This window comes from Solanum lycopersicum, chromosome 4 (genome assembly GCF_036512215.1).
Source record: "Solanum lycopersicum chromosome 4, SLM_r2.1".
NCBI lineage: Eukaryota > Viridiplantae > Streptophyta > Magnoliopsida > Solanales > Solanaceae > Solanum > Solanum lycopersicum.
The window spans coordinates 54,647,014-54,667,061 of NC_090803.1; the positions used below are offsets into that span (position 1 = coordinate 54,647,014).

The 20,048-nt window shown below is 31.8% G+C and overlaps 1 protein-coding gene across 2 annotated transcripts; it reads left to right on the forward strand.

Annotated features, from left to right (window-relative positions):
- Positions 1–7,782: 7,782 nt before the first annotated feature.
- LOC101264921 (uncharacterized) lies at positions 7,783–11,376 on the forward strand. Of its 2 annotated transcripts, none has more exons than XM_004237362.5 (5): positions 7,783–8,040; positions 8,346–9,126; positions 9,245–9,298; positions 9,397–9,581; positions 11,114–11,376. In XM_004237362.5, the coding sequence occupies exons 2-5, from the start codon at positions 8,373–8,375 to the stop codon at positions 11,198–11,200; spliced, it is 1,080 nt and encodes a 359-aa protein (XP_004237410.1). In that variant the 5' UTR covers positions 7,783–8,040; positions 8,346–8,372; the 3' UTR covers positions 11,201–11,376. The 2 variants fall into 2 exon arrangements, with proteins under 2 accessions (XP_004237410.1, XP_025886532.1); XM_026030747.2 differs by having other exon boundaries at positions 7,849–8,040; positions 8,372–9,126.
- Positions 11,377–20,048: the final 8,672 nt, after the last annotated feature.

A 20,048-nucleotide genomic window follows, 5' to 3' on the forward strand; every position in this document is an offset into this window, starting at 1 on the left:
GATCCATAAAAGCTTGAAGAAGAAGAAAGTAAAAGAAGAGAGAGAAAGAAGAGAAAATATTCGGTGTATTGAAAAACTTGAAAATGCAAAGTACATGTTCAAGCTAATTTATACAACAATATAAAATCAACCAGCTAACTACTAAAACAACTTAGCTAACTAATTATGTTTAACACTAACTGACTCTGACTGCCTTATTTTGTTAATTAGTCGAATCAATCTCAACATCCCCCCCCTCCTCAAGTTGGAGGGGAGGAATCCACTGCCAACTTGCATAATATCGCAGTGTGCTTAATCCCTGTTAAGGCCATAGTAAACACATTAGCCAATTGTTCATGTGTTGAAACATGATGAAGGGTGATGATTCCATCCTGTATGTTGTTTCTCACAAAATGACAATCTACCTCTATATGTTTTGTACGTTCATGGAAGACAGGGTTCCTAGCTATATGGATTATTGTCTGACTGTCACAATATACAGAAGTAGGACCAGTGTAAGACACATCAAGCTCTGTCAGCAGAAGATAGAGACAAGTAGCCTTTTTCTTTGGTTTCCAACAAATTGGACTATCCCCAATCATTACAATGTACCCACTAACTAATTTTTTGGAGTCAGGGCAAGAGGCACAATCTGAGTCGCAAAATGCTTTTAAAGTAAATGTGGAGTTTCTTGACATGAAAATCCCTAGACCTGGATCATTCTTCAAGTATCTAAGGACATGCATTGCAGCCTTGAGATGACGCTCTCTAGGAGCTTGCATGTATTGACTTAATTGTTGCACATTGTATGCTATATCCAGTCGAGTGTTAGTGAGGAAGTTAAGTTTCCCCACCAATTTTCTATAGTAAGTAGGATCATTATGTAGGTGTCCCGCATCTGCCAGTAGCTTAATATTGCATTCTAATGGAGTAGTCACTGTTGAATAGGACATGTAGTCAAATTCCTTTAATAAATATGTAGTGAACTTCCTTTGAGATATGATGACACCATCTTGGCTATAAAATAATTCAAAGCCAAGAAAATAGTATAATTGACCTAAATCCTAGATTCTGAAGAAGGCATGAAGAAAAGACTTTTATGTTGTTGATCTCTATTAAATTTGTCTCTGTAAGCACTATATCATCTACATACACTGCCACAAATACTTATGAAGTGGATGATTTTTTATAGAAAGAGTTAATCATCTTCAGCTGAATGCACAAATCCTTTTGAATATAATGCTTCTGTGAGTTTGCATACCACTTTCTGCTAGCTTGCTTTGAACCATACAAATATTTCTTCAATTTGCACACCAATTGTGGAGTTTCCATATCCAATCCTTGAAGAGCCTCCATGTAAACTTCTTCATGCAAATCTCCTTGGAGAAATGTATTGTTTACATCCAATTGGTAAAGCTTACACCCCTTCTTAATAGCTACATTGATTAGGGTCGTGATAGTGGTCATCTTCACCACAGGTGAAAAAGTTTCAGTGTAGTCGACTCCAGCCTGTTGAGTATACCTTTTAACAATTAATCTTGCCTTGAATCTTTCTACAGATCCATCATCCTTGTGCTTGATTTTATAAACCCATATGCATCCTATAGTCTTCTTCCCTGCAGGCAAGTAAACTAAATCCCAAATTTGATTAGCATGTAAAGCCTCAAACTCTTGTGTCATGGCTGCCTACCATGCAGGATTCATGGTTGCCTCTTCATAGAAGTCAGGTTCTCTATCATGAAAAGTGTTAATCATGACTTGTTGATTGGTTGGACCTAAGGAAGAGAGGGATAATTAATTTGTTGGTGAGAAAAGCATTCAGAGTTGTGGGTTGATTTTTAAGTTAAGGTAGGGAGTAAACAAATTCTTTCAAGGAAGTAACTACATTATTATTATGGAAAGGTTCTTGGGTGGTGTTGACAGGGAAGTTGGGTGATTCATTATGGATGGTGTATGATAAATATGTGAAGTATCAGGTGTTGTATTATTAGATGAATGTATATTCTCAATCTGTGATTTCCATGTAGTTAAAATGTTGCCCTCAAGATACAACAAATGGGACTTAGAACTTACATGTTGCAACATAGTGGAAAAAGATGAATATACTGGTAAAGAAATAAAAGGGAAATCATTTTCATGAAAAAAAATCCCTAGATATGTGTAACCTCTTGGTGGCCAGGTCAAGAACTTTGTATCCTTTAGTTCCAAAGGGGTATCCTATAAAAATATGAGGTTGTGTTCTAGGTTCAAATTTATCTTTGTGAGGTTTGAGGGTGGTAGTATAACACAAACATCCAAAACACCTGAGATGGGAATAATTGGGCTTCTTTTGGTGAAGGAGTTCATATGGACACTTATTCTTTAGGGAAACAGATGGTAATCTATTAATTAGGTAGGTGGAAGTCAAAAGACATTCAACCCCATATTTATAGGAAGTTTTGATTGGTATAGGAGTGCGCTAGATGTTTCTAAAAGATATTTATATTTTCTTTCAACTACACCATTTTGTTGTGGTGTATATGGACATGATTTTTGGTGTATAACTCCTTTGGCCTGATAAAAAATAATGGCTTCATTTCTGGTGAACTCCAGACCATTATCTGACCTAATGATTTTAATAAAAGTCTGAAACTGATTTTTTACCATTTGAACAAAGGCTTTTAGAAGTTGTAAAGTGTTGCTCTTGCAGCTCATCACGTGTGTCCAAGGAGACCTAGTATTATTATTTACCATATATACAAAGTATTTATAATTGTTGTGTGTGTTTACATGATATGGTCCCCAGATGCCTAGGTGTAGAAGGTTAATAGGTTTGTTGGTGGAAGGGAGTGACTTTTGTGGAAATGGTGATCTGGTTTGTCTTGCCATTGGGTAGACTTGGCATAGAAAACGTTGTTTAGAAGCAAATTGAGCTGGTATGGAGGATATCCCTCTCATTTTAACAAAAGGAACATGTCCTACCACAAAGAATCCACACAATTTCTAGAAGATGAACAAGTAGTAGGAGTGATAGGTAAAAACTTCATGAAAGAACAAACTTCTTTATTTGATGAATGACAACTATTTACAGAAGGAGGGATATAGTATGGGGAATAAGACTGTTGAATATCACACAAAGCAACAGTATCAGGAGTATCACACACAAATTTTGATTTGCAACTGTTTACAACAGAAGGAGATAAAGCAGTAAATGAAACATGAGGAAAAACTGAGTAGACTCAAAAAATTGACACCCTGCACACAGGAAATACAATCCATTCCTTGATCTACCAATTTCCAAAGGCCTTTTCATTGAAGGGGTCTGCAAGACACATGAAAGAGCAGAAAAACTAACATTATACTTGGAAAGATGTGTAGTGAGGGAATGTATAGAGATAAGATTGAATTTGAAATTAGGAGCAAACAACACTTTATGCAATGTTAGAATTGGACTGAGAACAACATCACCTACTTCTAACACCCTCACTTTATATCCATTTGGTAAGGTAACTAAGAAAGGGTAAGATGAAGTTCTAATGTTGGTAAAAAGTTCCTTGTTATGTGACATGTGGTTAGATACTCCCGAGTCTAAGATCCAGTGAATTAGCAGGGGATTAACAACACTTAAATGAAAGATTATCCATAACTTTCTATGAGTAGAGCAAGCAATTAAATGCAGCAGGAGCTGCAAACGAGAGTTATCAAGAGAATTACCAAATCAAGGAATACCTGCAAAGTTTGCAGCTCCACTGGTGATATTGTCTAAGTTTTCACAAGTTTGTCCACTTTGAAAGCTTCTAAGCAGATGCATAAGCTGATATTGTTGTTCCTTGGTCAGGGTAAGATTACTAGTATCACCAACTTGCAATTGATTAGTAGAGCCCTCAAGATGGTTGTCTATCATGTCACCAGATTCTCCTTGCACTGCTGCAGCAGAAGCAGTATTCTTACTTTTTGTGAATTTGAAGTTTAGAGGGAATCCATGGAGCCTATAACATTTTTCCTTGATATGTCCTGTCCTTTTGCAATAATCACAAAACAATCGAAGACCTGAAGAATTGCCTTTATGGAACTGTTGGTTGGATTTGTTTCCTGTGGTGTTGTAACTTGTTCAAAATTGAGTGTTCCCGTATGCATTCAGAGATGTGCTCTTTGTGGTTAGATGATTTCGTGGTCTGACCTCCCGTTGTTTCTCTTACTGAACTAAGATAGAAAAGCTTTCAGCGATGGTCGGGAGAGGATTCATCATCGGTATGCTTTCCCGTACAACTGTATACTCTTCGTTCAGTCCCATTAGAAATTGAATAAGCCTTCTATCCTGCTCAACTTTGTGCATAATGACTTTGGCACCACAGTTACACACACACAACTGTATTGATTGTTAATATCTAATGTTCCCAGATCCTCCCACAATCGCTTTATCTTAGTGTAGTAAGTAGTAATATCCATGGATCTTTGAGTTAAATCGCTGATTTCCTTTTGCAATTGATACATTTTATCACCGTTAGTTTGATCATACCTGTCCTGTAGCTCCTATCAGAGCTCAGCGACATTGTTAACATACTGCAAGCTACCAGCAATATCTCTCGAAAGTGAATGCAATATCCATGAGGTGACCATGTCGTCACAACGTTTCCATTGATTGAGAAGACGATCTTTTGGATCTGGTTTTTTGTACTTCCCATTAACAAATCCCATTTTGTTCTTCACTGAAAGAGCACGTAGCATACCACGCCGCCATGACCTATATCCAGTTCCATCAAAAATACCAGGCGTGATTTCAGAACCAACGCTTTTATAGGGATGTATATATAAAGGATCAGTCGAATCTATGGTTTCCTTCTCTCCCGCCATATGATCAATTGAACAAACACTCCAACAGAAGAAGATGAAATTGAAGGCTTAATAAGTAAAATTGAAGGATTACAATTAGGAGAGAAAAAAATATGAGAGAATCGATGACACAGAACTGGGGAAATCGGGAAAAGAGTAAAATAGATTCAATTGAAATCTATTAGATGATGATAAACAATTGGTTGATTGAGAAGCTGATAAATGGAGGAACCTAACTCTGATACCATGTTGAAATCTAGAGACAAGACTCCATTGATGATTTGTGATGAACATCCATAAAAGCTTAAAGAAGAAGAAAGTAAAAGAAGAGAGAGAATGAGAGAGAAAGAAACGAAAATATTCGGTGTATTGAAAAACTTAAAAGTGCAAAGTACATGTTCAAGCAAATTTATACTACAATATAAAATCAATCAGCTAACTACTAAAACAACTTTTACCTAACTAATTATGTTTAACACTAACTGAATCTGAGTGCCTTTTTCTGTTAATTAGTCTAATCAATCTCAACACTCTCTAGTGCCATTTTAGGCTCTTGTACCATTCTAGCCGCAGATCCTATATTTTCTATCAATTCTCGAGTAATGCACAAATCAAATGAGGAAAATTTCAGAAAATTTTGAATATTCTTATGTATACCTCTAGTAAACCTGACCGAGTCAGCCATTGCATACAATACAAAGTTTTTCCCAAAAATCTTAAATAATGAATTTCCCTTTTAACAACTATTAAATTATACTGAACATCAAACAAAAATGATTTTATGTATATGATTTTTCAGAATCTACCTAATCTGAAACATTGAAAGAAAATCACAACAAAATTGACAAAAAATACAAAGTCGTGATTTGTATAATCAGAGCTTCAACAAAAAAAATCAAAACGAATGGTTGAACTAACCTTGCCACCAAGTAATCTGCTTTAATAATAATCCTTTATGAGTTCGCAAATCTGCTTGAATCCTTGATAATCAACGGACTTGACGAAGAATCTGAGAATTTTGAGAAAAGAAACGTGAAATTGGGGAATAATTTGAAAATTTTGAAACGTGAAAATGGGGATTAACTATTACATGTCTTGGAATGATAAATTAAATTAATGAATTTGTTTTCTTTTTTCATTAATCCATTAGTGGACCATGTTTGGTCCAATAAATGAGTTTCTCTTAATAAATTAAATAAATAATACTACATATATACTAATATCTAAAATACATAAATTTAATAAAACTAATATCTAAAATACATAAATTTAATAAAACTAATATCTAAAATACATAAATTTAATAAACATGTTGTAATTCTATCATTTCAAACAAATTTTTAAAATTGTTTCTTTTGATTGATTATGTTAGTAATATTGTCTTAATTGCTAAATTTTCCTTTATTCATGAGATGCTTGTTATAATCATTTATCATGTTCATTTGTATTAACTGAATGACCAAATATATTGTATTAATATATTAATTTTGATATACATGATTAATACGCATATATTAAGAAAAAATAACTTGAATGGATATGTTTTAATAAATAATTTCGGATTATTTTTTATTTATTATTATGTATAGCAATATTATATTAAATGCATAATATATAAATGTGCCCTTTAACTTGATTTCAAATTACATTTATGCCCTTTAACTTTGAATATACATAAATAGACACTTAAACTTGTATAAAATTGAACAAATAGACACATATATCATACATGTCATCCAACATGTCATTTTTTGTCCTACGTGTGGTGTCCTATGTGTATTGTGTAATGTAGGACTCATGTGTTTATTTATTGAAAAGTTGTATAGTTAAAGTGCCTATTTGTGCATTATAAAAGTTGGAGGTTAAAGTTAAAATTTTAAATCAAGTTTAGGGTCCAATATATGTATTATACTTATATTAAATCTGCAATATGTATTAAAAGTGAATTAAGTATGCAATGTATATGTATTATAATTGTTTTTTGAAGTATATTATTTATGTTTGTTTGGTAAGAAGTTGACACATTGTATTATAAATGTATTAAAATGAGTGATAAATATATTAATTAATCAATAAAACTTGTATTATATGTGAATAATAAATTGTTCATTGTGATATGAATTAACATTGTATTATAAATGTTTAAAAGTGATCAAGTAAAAAAAATGTTATTGTTATAAATGGTAAATATTTTTGATTTATTGTATATTAGGTAAGTTTTCCACAATTAAACTAATAAATTATTGGGTATATAATAAATTTCGCTCATCTTCCTTGCCTCTCGTCAGTATATTGTTAGAGGCGAGTTAGGTGGGGGAGTTCATGGGTTCAGACGAACCCACTAACTTTTTTCATAGACACTATTATTGTATAAAAAAATTAAAAATGCATATAACTTGTGAATCCCCAAGCTCCTAATCTTGACTTCCTCTATTAATATGGTATCCCAGATACATGCGAATCACACCATATACATATAAATACATGTATCTAGTGTGTTTCACATGAATTTGAGATCACACATAACAAATCTTGGTTAAGAGATTTGATTTGATTTAAATTTCCAAAATTAATTATACATGTATTATGAAAATCCTTAATTACTCTTCTGATTAAGGAAATCAGTTATAACCAATTAATTTAAACATAAAATATGTATCTCAATTTAAAATTTTGACAGATACATATATCTCATACATTCAGACTCTATATTTTAAACGTGAAATATGATAAATAAAGTAATATTTACAAATATAAAAAATCTTAGCAATTAAAACCTAAAATAGTGTAATTTACGTAGATTGCCCCATAATATAATACATGTTGCCAAACTCTCAACAAATAGTGGCAAGTTAGGTCCATTTTATGCTATATATTCAGCCATATAGCTATATGACTCAACTGAATTTCTAGCCCATATAAAGTGGGCTATACCATAATAATGGCCCAATCATTTTCCCTCCAAGTAAGAAAGTCGCGCCCATAGTTAGTAGGTTTTGAACATACAAGGCGGGCCAAAAACTTAAGACCCTTAATTTTACCAAAATTCAATTTCCCGCCCCGCAAATTTGCTGAAACTTAATTTTTACTTGCACCATTTTCATTTCTGTGTAGCAAATCCACCGTAACCAAAGAGAAAAAGAATCCACCTTTATCAATGGAGATGCTTTGATATAATTCAAGATTCAACTTTTTATTTCAACGCTGTACATTGGGTTTTATCAATCTTGCTGGATTTTATGTTTTAAGGTCAGTTTTCAAGAATCTGATTAAAGATTGGTACATTATAGTTTCTATTAAAGTTTGTTAATTTTGTTTCTATTGTTGTTCTTCTGAGTTTTTTTATTTGCCCAAAATTTCTCTAGGTTTTTAATTTGTACAGTAGCTGATGCTTCTGTGATTAGTATTGATTAGATGTGTTTAGGTTATCAAGTTTTCATTTTTATTGTTGGTCTGTATCAAATATAAGATTCTTTCATCATCTGTAGTAGATTCGAGAATTGGGTAATTGAAATTTATGTGTTTTAGGGCTAAAGATTGGTTTTTGTTGGTAGGGTTCATGTTGGATTAGTGATTTCAGGATGGATGAAGATAATGCTGTTGAAAGGTGTCATAAAAGTCGTCCTGTTTTGAGAAATATAACGAATCAGCTTGGAAACAAGAGGCCATTTTCTTCACTTTTGGGCAATTCAAGTCTAAAGTGTGTAGATAAGGGAAATGAAAACCTAGGGGGTAAATTTGTTTTGGTAGATGACGGAGATAATGCAAAACGTGTTTGTGTTGGTCCTCGACCTTGTAGCAAGATTAAGTCATCAAAGGTGGATGTTGTATCAGGGATTTCAAATATACCAAATGACAACCAGGATCCCAGTTTGTTGCGAGTTGATTCAGCTACTGCTATCTGCCAAAGTACAATCGGAGATAAGGAGAACAATGATGCTTGTGGGAGTGCTATTGAAATTGTCAATGATCGGGAAATAATTCCAAAGAAAAATTCTGCAGTGATAAATGATATGGATGGTGTGGTAACTGGGGTGCCAGTACCAGCATTGTCTGGAACTGATGACCATGATGCTACTCGGAGTTGTGGAATTAACGAGGATAGTGAGGACACTGAAAGTGAAGATATGTTTCCTAATGGCCCCGATGAACAAGGTCTTGATAATCTGGTTATGAGTCTGTCTGGGTCAGTAGACTTGGCAAGATTGCCAGATTCACAGGAGTCAAGAGTTAAACTTGAGACATGTACCGGAACACAAGCTTGTGAGGATAATTCAGGTTTAAGTGCTAGCATTGAGTCAATCAAAGCTTGCTCTTGTACCTTTTGCACCAAAGGTATAAATATCTCGCAGACCATTATATTGATTAATGTTCTTATGAGCTTATATCCTGTCTTGTTTCAGTTCATATTAGTGGAGTACTTATTTAGTTGTCTTTGTTCTGTGATAATCAGCTGCTTATATATGGTTAGACCTACATTACCAGGATACCAAGGGTCGCATAAGTGGTGAGTCAGCTTAAAGATATTTTAGTTAATTAACTTAAGATCTTTTTTTTTTCTCCTTGTTTCTTTTCTTTACTCAATTGCTGTTTTCAAATACCTAGCCATAAAGAAGAGTCAGAGAGAAGCAAGTCTTTTAGTTGAAAGAAGTGGCAAGGGTAAAGAGCTTCAGAAGGAGGGTCCAGAAAAGAATACTGAAGCAGCAAATCTTGAGTCGAGTTTAATGGGTCACTGGAAGTCACTCTTTCAACACATGGAGCACATTTTTCAACGGGAAGCTGACCAGCTAGTAAGTTTGCTAACTGACCTGTTCAGTCTCTGAGTTGGTATAGATACTCAATTCAACTTTTACATATAATAGCCGAGAGTTGTGAAGCTGTCAAGCTGATGGATGTTCTCTGTTGACCATCAAGCTGAAAGATTTTTCTTTGTCTATGTTAACTCCAGTTGTTAGAGCTTTCAGTGTGGTGCATTGTATTTTTATACTAGTTGGATCATTCATTTCGAGGACACATACTTGTTCCATAAGTATGCCTTATGATGGGAACATTGTTCATAGATTAGAAGATTGTTATCTTTTAGTAATCTTCAAGTATTTGCCAAAGTTTGAAGATCTTTCTTTTCCATTTTCAAAAAGTAATTACAAACTTTGACAAATGGGCAGAGAAAATGTTTTGCCTTTTGATGGGCACATGATTCATAAATGAGAAGATTGCTATCTTTTAGTAATCTTCAAACATTTGCGTAAGTTTGGAGTTTTTTTTTTTAATTCTCAAAATGTTATCTTCAAATTATGACAAATGTGCAGAGCAAATGTTTGTCTAAGTTCAATATTCAATTTGAAAATCATGTTGTCTTGTTACTAATAGACAGGAGGAAGTAAGTGTCTCTTTACCTCTTTACTGAAAAATAGAACATTTCCTATCTGTCAATTGCCCTGTGAGGAATGGGGGATTGACACTACTTCCAAGTTGCAAACCTACATATTAGCCAAGTTGTAATTGATAGCAGTCTCTTTGTTAATTTACTGTCCTGGTGGAGTTTGTCAGGACCAGTAGCCAGAGATTACTTGTTAGAACATCAATAAGCATATCAGTGTTTTGTGAGAACATGTTCTTTCCATTTCTCTGAAAACTTTGTTCTGTCAATATAGAGATGTAGTTGCACACTTGCACTTGTGAACTGCTAACTAGAGAGAACTATTAGAAAGTTCATTCAGTTAATGTTCTGTTACTTATTTGCTTTTAGTTTCCACCCTGATTATGCTTCTTAGATACATAGATATAATGAATTCAATGAAAGAAGAAAATAATTTGACAACAATGAAAGAAGTTATCACATTTGTAATACATGAGTATCACTTCACCATTGAATGTTTGATTCACCGTTCCGTTTCCTATTCTCTGTTCTTTTGCTATTTGGCTCCATCATTTGTATACATTCATAGCCCTAAACAATTTGGTCTTGCCCTCAAAAGAAATATACACGTTTAAGACATGTCAATATGCCATATTTTGGCAGTGAAGTAATAAAAACCTTGTCTAATTCCTGATTTTTAATTTCTTTGAACCATTGTTAATGCAAATATCAGTTGATGGAAGCTACTCCATGTTAAACTAGAGTAGTTGGTCATGATGTTGCCACATTGACCTTGCTCTTCACGCAAGCACTTTATCTGTAAATGATGCTTAGTTGCATCATGTTTACCTTCTGCACAAGCACTTCCCACTTATGCAAACCCCAATTCTCTTTCCACCCCCTCCCAGCTCAATTAAACAGTGTTAGTATGAAGGTGATGATGTATTCATTTTTCTGTTACAGGAAGGTAGTTTAGTTACACTGACCGACCTCAAAGACAGATGCAAGACAGAACTGGATTCGTCCAATGGGACCTCAGAGAATTGCTAGTAGGTTCCAAATCTTCTGTTTGAGGTTCATTTTCTACAAGTTTTTTGGTTGCTCAAGTTTTAACATGATGTATTGTACTTGTGAAATCTTGTATAACAGTCTGGTTGATGTAAAATAGTTAGAAAATGGTATAACATTCTTGGTGATCATACATCACAACAGAATGAGTTTCTTTAGATGAGTGCTGCTGTTTTTATAATAGTATGAGGTTATATATCGAATTGCTTTCAAGGCTACCATAGTGAATCGTTGAGCCTAGCTGGTTGAGCAAATGGCACCTTGATGTAGATTGATCATTTTGTGAAGGGAAAATGTTCAATTTGCCATTTGCTAGTAGTTGAGGCCAAATATGCCTTTATGTCCCAACAGAGGATTTTTTTCAACATAAAGACTTCTGGACAAGGAAAACTATCAAATTTGCCTTGAATGATGTGAAATGATGTACATTGGCCTATGAATTTTTTGAAATTGTGCAGATTATTGTTCTCGACCTTATCAATCATCTATCCAAATCAATTACCATCATTATAATTGATCCTCTCAACTCTCAAAAGCATTATTTGATGACCTCCATCACTCCACCCTGAGTTCATTCAAACTCTCTCTCGCCCCATTATTTTTACCATTTTTTTCCTAACACAGCCTGCGTTGGACCGCTGTAACCCTCTTCTTTGATCACCACAGTTTGAGAAAGTAAATACTCTTTTTGGAGGTTGATGTGGAACTCTGGCATCACCGTTAATGATGATCTAAGAATTAATGGTGACGGAGTTGTGCTGATAGAGCTTCGACAAATATGATAACTTTATGGTGGAATTGTTCATTTTTTGAGTTTTATTACAAATGATTTGAGGTTTGAGAGTGGTTAATTTTAGTTTTGGGGATATAGAGACCTTGCCATTTGAGGTGTTGAGTGATAAAGTTATTGCCATCGAAACAATGATCCCCTTCTTCATTATTCAAGGCAAATTTGGATGATCCAACCAGTAGAATCTCAATCAACGGATCACTAAAGAAAATAAGTCCAAAGCATAAAACAATCATACAATTTGATTTCAATATATATTGAGGTTAAATTTGAACGATTTCATGCAAAGTTTATCGGCGAATTTGAATGTTTTTCCTTTTTTTTTATTTTGTTAAAATATATACTTTTTTCCCTCTATAATTTATGTTGCACATATATTGAACTAGAGAAACATCTTCATTCTTGTCCCATATAATGTACACTTTTTCTCAAGATGATATGACAATGATGGAGATATACACTGTAGTGGAAGAGGTGAAATCGACCTGTGAATTATTGAGGTGATAAATTTCAAAGTTAATTAAACAAATACATGCAAGTGGTTTGTTGTCCTTTTGCAACTATAAGTTTCTTGATATTGTTTATGAAAATTGACTTTGATGTGACAACTTGAGGATGAATATGATTTGATAATGGCAACTACTATGATATTGCAATTGTTACACAGTAAAATTTCTTCGATAACATGCATGCCATCAACCTTTTTGCTGATGCTTTTCATATTACGACGTGCAATATTTTAGCTTGCAGTACTTAATTATTTTTCATACTGATAAGTGATAAATGTTCAAATTAGAAACATATCATTTCTTAAATGTCTTTATTTTAAGTATGGGTGTACAAAGAAAATTAATAAATTGAAAAAATAGTGTCACGACCCAAACCGGGTTGCGACTGGCACCCACACTTACCCTCCTATGTGAGCGAACCAACCAATCTAAACCTTAACATTTCAACGTATATCAACAGAAAGTAATGCGGAAGACTTAAACTCATTAATAAAAACAATTCAAAACTATTATTATCATCCCCAAAATCTGGAAGTCATCATCACAAGAACATCTACGATCAAATGACTAAACTAAGAGTATTCTAAAAGCTAAAAATACATAAGAAGCTAGTCCATGCCGGAAGTTTAAGGCATCAAGACTTGAAGAAGAAGATCCAGTCGTAGCTAGAAGCATTAGCTCACCCTGAATTTCCGATGTAGTAAGACTGGCTTGAATTACTGTTGAGTTGAAGACGATGGCACGTTTGCTGCACTCTACAAATAACAAGAAGAAAAACATAAAAGTAGGGGTCAGTACAAAACACGGGTACTGAGTAGATATCATCGGCCAACTCAAAATAGGGAACAGTATATATCAATATTATCGTAAATCAACTATAAAACTCAACATGTAGCCACAACAAGTATTATAATCATCAATAAGTACCATCAAGTTCATCCATGAGGGCTCAAGCCTCAACACCATACTCATTTGGGAATTATGTTCGTTAGATTGAGTATATTAACATCTTTCAAGATTCATTATCTTTAATTCTCTTGTGTCGGTACGTGACACTCCGATCCCTCATATTCATTATTCCTCTTGTGTCGTGTCGGTTCGTGACACCCGATCCCTTAATTCTACGTGTCGGTTCGTGACACCCGATCCCCTAATTCTACGTGTTGGTTCGTGACACTCGATCCCCTAATTCTACGTGTCGGTTCGTGACACCCGATCCCCTAATTCTACGTGTCGGTTCGTGACACCCAATCCCCTAATTCTACGTGTCGGTTCGTGACACCCGATCCCCTAATTCTACGTGTCGGTTCGTGACACCCGATCCCCTACATCATTCTGTAAATCATCAGGCCTTCTCTATACCAAGGCATCATCAATCCCATGACTTTAATTCATCAAGCCTTCTTCTATACCAAGGCATCATTATTAATAATGTATATTAAAGTTTCCTTTCAAGATTTGGGATTCAATATTTTTATCATGCTTATCTTATCACAATCAGATAATCATATTCACGCAAACATACAATTAAGCATATAGTAGGGTTTACAATACTACCAATACATATCATTCTCTATTAAGAGTTTACTATGAAAGCATGAAAACCGTAACCTACCTCCACCGAAGAATTGGAATCAACAAGCAATCTCCCAAGCTTTGATATTCTTCTTCCTCGTTCGACTCTTTCTCTCTCAATTGATCAATCTATCTCTCGCTTTTCTTTTCTCTTTTCTTATTCAAAACCCTCTTTCTTTTACCCCAAATTAACATATAATTAAGAATAAAAGATGGCAATAATACCCCACTAATTAACTTAGGGTTACCTCTTTTAACCCCCAAGAATTTGAGTTATTAATATAAACCCACGAAATCTATAATTAAGGAAAGAATAGTCCCAAACGTCCCTTAAAACGTGTAAGGAAATCCGATTCTGCCTGGGATTTGCGCAACCTGTGACGGGCCGTCGTGACTGCGACGGTCCGTCCTGCAGGTCGTCGCAAGGGTCAGAGAGTCAATTTCCACTGAACAATCTATGACGGTCCGTCACGCCTGTGACGGTCCGTCCTGCCATTCCGTCACGAAGTTCAGAGAGTCGATTTTTAGTACCCAATTTCAGATTTTCTAAGTGTTTTGAAACGAGACCCTGCGACGGTCCGTCGTGCCCATGACGTTCCGTCGTGGGGTCCGTCGCTTCTGCCAGTTTTTCCAGAATTGAAGTCTGTTGCTCAAAACGACTAAACGGGTCGTTACAAATAGAGTCTAATTGAGAAAAAATTCGACAGATTTGATATCGAAATTTTTTTTTTGATCATAATTGATTTGATTTATGCAATTATTAAAGAGTAATATTATATACAATTTTTTAATATATAATTTGATTTACGATAAATTATATAAATCTCATAGTTTTAATATGAAATTACAATGTACCCCTAATAAGTTTCTAATTACATTAATCCATTAAAATTTTTAAAAAAAAACAAATATAGTAATTGAAGCTCAGATACATTAAAGAGCAACTTACAAAAATGTCTATATTTATAGGGTTATTAAAGTTCAATAGCTATAAATATGATATTTATAAAAAATGACTACAGTTTAACTTTTTTTTTTTTAGCTATATTATTGTATATGTTTTTTATTCTTCTATTTATACATTGATACAGTTTTAATTACAATGAACTAAATAAGGAAACTGTATTAATTGTATGAATTCAAATTAGTATCTTTATTTATAAAATTTAAAGTATTAATGTATCATGGATACAAGTATTTGTAAAAATTTAATGTATTAATATATTAAGCAAGATAAAGTATAACAACTTAGCATATGAACACGATAATTTGAAAAATAAATACATTGTTGCTAAAAAAAAAATGAATACACTAATATAGTATACATATGAATACATTATTGTTAAATAAAAGATGAATATATTTGACAATACAGAAAAAAAAATTGGTAAATAATAGAATGTGTAGGTAGCAAAAATGTGCAAGTATTCGGTTGTATAAAAAATATAAAAAAATCAACAAACATCAATCTCTTTTTGGTCAAGTTTTTCTTATAATACTTGAGGCTTGGTGTTGACTCATGTATTTGTTTATAAAAAATAGTATTAATATATCTAATTATACTTGTATTGCCTAATTAATCTTTCAAATTCGATAGATTGCTTATGTATCCAAATATACTTGTATTCAGAAATTACCATTTCAACTTGTGTTAATATTAGAATACAAGTATCTATTTACATAACTATTTACTATATATATACAAATTTGACAATTACACAAGCCTCAATCTCTTTTTGTTCGTGTTCTTCTTGTACTACTTTTTTTATAACTAGTCATTGTAATGTAGAAACTAGTCAATCGAAAGCCTATAAAAATAGATGCAACATATATGTATACAACTATGATCTTCCTAAAAATGAGGAGATAATCAATCAAGTGATATCTGATGAATTCAAATTACAAAAATTGTTTTTAAATCATCAAAAAGGTCTTAATTTGAAAGAAATTTGGGAGAAAAATACATAAATTTTGTGATATAGGAAAATTGATGAAAGAGAAAGTATTAGTGAGGGTAAACATGAGGAACCAATCACATAAAACACGCGTAGACATAATAAATTAGGTATGTAATAATAAATTCCTATTTAATATTAATAAATTTTGTAATTATTTTTATATATAATTAACTTTGCTATATTGTGTAATTATATCCATATAACATACAAAAATGAATTATAGCTACTTATTTTAAATATATACTAATGTTTGTCATATTTTGTAGTTTTTTCTATATTAAATACTATCTCGGATACATTAATACATAGCTCAGATACATTAAAGATTAGTTCAAATATATTATACGTAGCTTATATACATTAAATATTGATTCGGATACATTAATATGTGGCTCGAATACATTAATATGCATCTTATATACATTAAAAAATAAGAAATTTTGAAAGTGAAAATAGTGATAGCGTTAGAAATCGTTGAATTTTTAAAAATAATATGAGATAATGAAAATAAGTGAACCAAAAATTCTGTATTTCTGTAATTTGTCCTTAAATCAATGACATGAATGGTCAGTATGTTTTGTAGCCCATAAATGCTAGTAATTCAAATAGTTTCCAAACTACTAATACTAACTAACAATTTACATTAGGAATGATAATACTGCTGAATATCTCTTTCTTTAATTTATCATTAATTTAGACAACTAAAATATATAGAGTTTAATTTTTTTAAATATTTAATCATGTAATTAATATTTATAATCCCTATTAATTTTAACATGATTTAGTATTTTTTTTATGATGATTTTTAATATGACTTATTTTATGTCATTTTATTATATATCTTTTTGTCATAACTTATCTCACATTTTATGTTATTTTTTAAAAATAAAAATGCCTTAGATAATTGTATACAAGTTAATTATATGCTTATTTAAGACTTTACGAAAAAAATTAAAAAATTAAAAATTAAAAAAATCTGACTTTATTAATTTTGTTTACGGAAAAGGGCCTAAAATACCTTTGAAGTATTGAAAATGGTATAAAATTACCCTTCATCCATCTATTGGCTCCAAAATGCCCTTTTCATCCACCTATTGGCTCCAAAATACCCTTGTCATCCACCTTTGGATTCAAAATTGACCACTTTTTAATTGTTTTAAAATTAAACTCGTTGAATATTTTTTAAAATACTTCACGTTCAACTATTGGTTATAATTTAATTTATTAATATAATTTATAAACCAACCCACTACACAATAAATACTAACTAAACTTCACCCAATTAATAATCCAATTATAATATCAAAATCATCATAAACACTACTAAAACACGATGAAATTATAGATTCCTGAAAATAACATTCAAAATTATTCGAGTCCGATTCGAAGCCCAATTAAATTTAGGTTGAGCCGCTTATTTAGGAGGACACTTTCTTTCAAGATTGAATGAGAAATTTATGATTAAAGGTAAAGAAGTAATACATCCCGAATTAATTCATGCATTTTTTTAAAATATAATTTTATAAATATTTATTATTTGTTTTAAAACCTTTAATATATTATTTTTAAAAAAAAGTTACCTATGAAGTAACATCATATTATTGAGATGTAAGAATCATTAAGATAAACATAGTCAGACGTTTAAGTTTATCGGTAATTTTATTTAGACACTTGAATGTATGATAATTTACTTCTATAGATATTTTCGCCTCAAATTTTTAAAACACTCAATTGGTAGTAGCTAATCTGTTGTTGCATTAATAATGTGACGGATTTATTAATTTAGAGGGGTTTAATTAGTAATGGGTGGGTAGTTGATTGATTTATAAATCATATTAATAAGTTAAATTATAACAAATAGTTGAGCGTCACGTATTTTAAAAAATATTTAAATAGTTTAAATATAAAATCGTTAAATAAGTGGTCAATTTTAAACCAAAAGGTGGATGACAAGGGTATTTTGGACCCAATAGGTGTGTGGGAAGGATATTTTGGAGCCAGTAGATGGATGGAGGATAATTTTGTACTATTTTTAATACTTTAAGGATATTTTAGGTCTTTTTCCGTTTTGTTTATAAATTTTAAAACCTAACATATTTGATTTACTTTGATATTTAAAAATTTTCAACTAACCTGGCCTATACACCCCTTCTTTCATATACTATAATGTTTATTAAACTTTATTCAACATGACAGAATAGTTAATTAAACAACTTCTTGGCACATCACGTAACACAACTTACTTACAACAACAATTATACTCACTATAATGATAAAGCCATAAAATTATTTTTTGTCACATTTACAGTCACTATACTTTAATCCTTATAATAAAATAGTTAAGTCACTCAACTTTATCAATTATAATGACAAAGTCTATCTACCAAGATAACTTGATCTGTGTAATTGACAAAGTATTATCATCATCTTCTTCTTTTTTTCTGAAAAAAAATTATTATTTTTTTGCAATTCTATATTCATCAATGGATAAAATAATCCAAATTTTCAACTTTAATATAATAGTGGTGAAATCAAGTCATTTTAACTGGACAAAAATATTTTTCTTGACTTTATTTTCATAGACGGAAAATTAAGAACTAGTTACTTATGTATGTTTATTTAACATAAGAACATAGTATATAGTTTGGTAACTTTATTTTTATAGTGAAAAAATGTTTAATATAAGTGAATTAACCCTTGTCAATATCAATTTAATTATGTAGAAAGAGTGAAGGGTTGACTTTGGAAGTCTTATTTAAAGGATATTTAGTCATCTAAGGGGGTGCTTTCGGTAGGAAGAGAAATGTTCTTTTAGATTTTTTATTTTTATTTTTATTATGTGTGTGTTTGATATATAAATAAAATATATATATTTTTAAAGATTGGTATATTAATCTAAGTGAATAGACTTGGGTGCTGACCTTTATATCTGACTTTGTTATATCTTTTGCAAATTTTAAAAGCAATAATCGAAGTGTTTTGTGCTTCCCTCTCTTTCTTTGTTTTCATCTCTATTTTTAAAGGTCAAATGCACTAATTAATGTAGATTTGAAGCAATAATTGTTAATTGTAATATTTTTCTAATCATGTGGTTTACCGATGCACATGTACAAGCTTGATTTGTAGTTGGAGATTGAACGATTCCAAAAAAATTGAGAGTAGATTAGTATAAATTTTGTTATATTATTATTTAACCCCAAATTAATTTGCACTTTAAGCTTAAATTTGATGTTAGAATAAAATTTTATTCGTGACAATCAAGTATACAGAATGTTTTATTTATACATGATTTAGAAAAGGACCGCATCCAAAAAGTAATAGGGTTATTATTATAAGTTCATATATATAACTATACGTGTATTGAATTTAAAAGTTTACAATTGGAATAGTAAATGAAATTTGGACATAATATATAGTACAAAACAGTCGTGGTCTCGTTGAATTCATATAGTAATCAAGATGTTATGTCCACTATTTTAGATTAGTTGATTAAATTGCATAATTAAAATTCCACGTGTCATATTTACATGCATCAATTAACTCTTTTATTTCTTTGCAATTATTGTACCTAGTGGAAGTCTATCCGTTAGCCATAACGATTAGACTTAGGAGTTCTAATTTATTAATTAAACGTTCTGAATTTATTTTTTCTTGGCAATTGGCATCCACTTTTGTCACCTTCTACGCTACTAACATCATAAAGTTTAGTTTATTTAGTGCTCTTATTATTTTTAAAATAATGAAATGTCCACTATATATCTGTATATATATGATCACTAACGAACACAACAATTAAAATAACAAGCGTGTATGTTTATGTTCATATAAAGGTCAACTAATATGATGGCACAGAGGGGTGGAGCCGCCTTTTATTGAAGGCTCTGCATATTTATCGAAAAATTATATCGTATATAAATGTCAAAACTTTAATTTTATATACATGCATATATGATCACTAACAAAAATTCGTGTGCGCTGACTTCTTCCTATTGGCGCGC

Excerpts from the sequence above, each read along its gene's own strand:
- LOC101264921 (XM_004237362.5), top strand. The coding sequence starts at position 8,373 with ATGGATGAAGATAATGCTGTTGAAAGGTGTCATAAAAGTCGTCCTGTT. Across the intron at positions 9,127-9,244 it reads TTGTACCTTTTGCACCAAAG|CTGCTTATATATGGTTAGAC; the intron begins GTATAAATATCT and ends TGTGATAATCAG. Across the intron at positions 9,299-9,396 it reads TACCAAGGGTCGCATAAGTG|CCATAAAGAAGAGTCAGAGA; the intron begins GTGAGTCAGCTT and ends TCAAATACCTAG.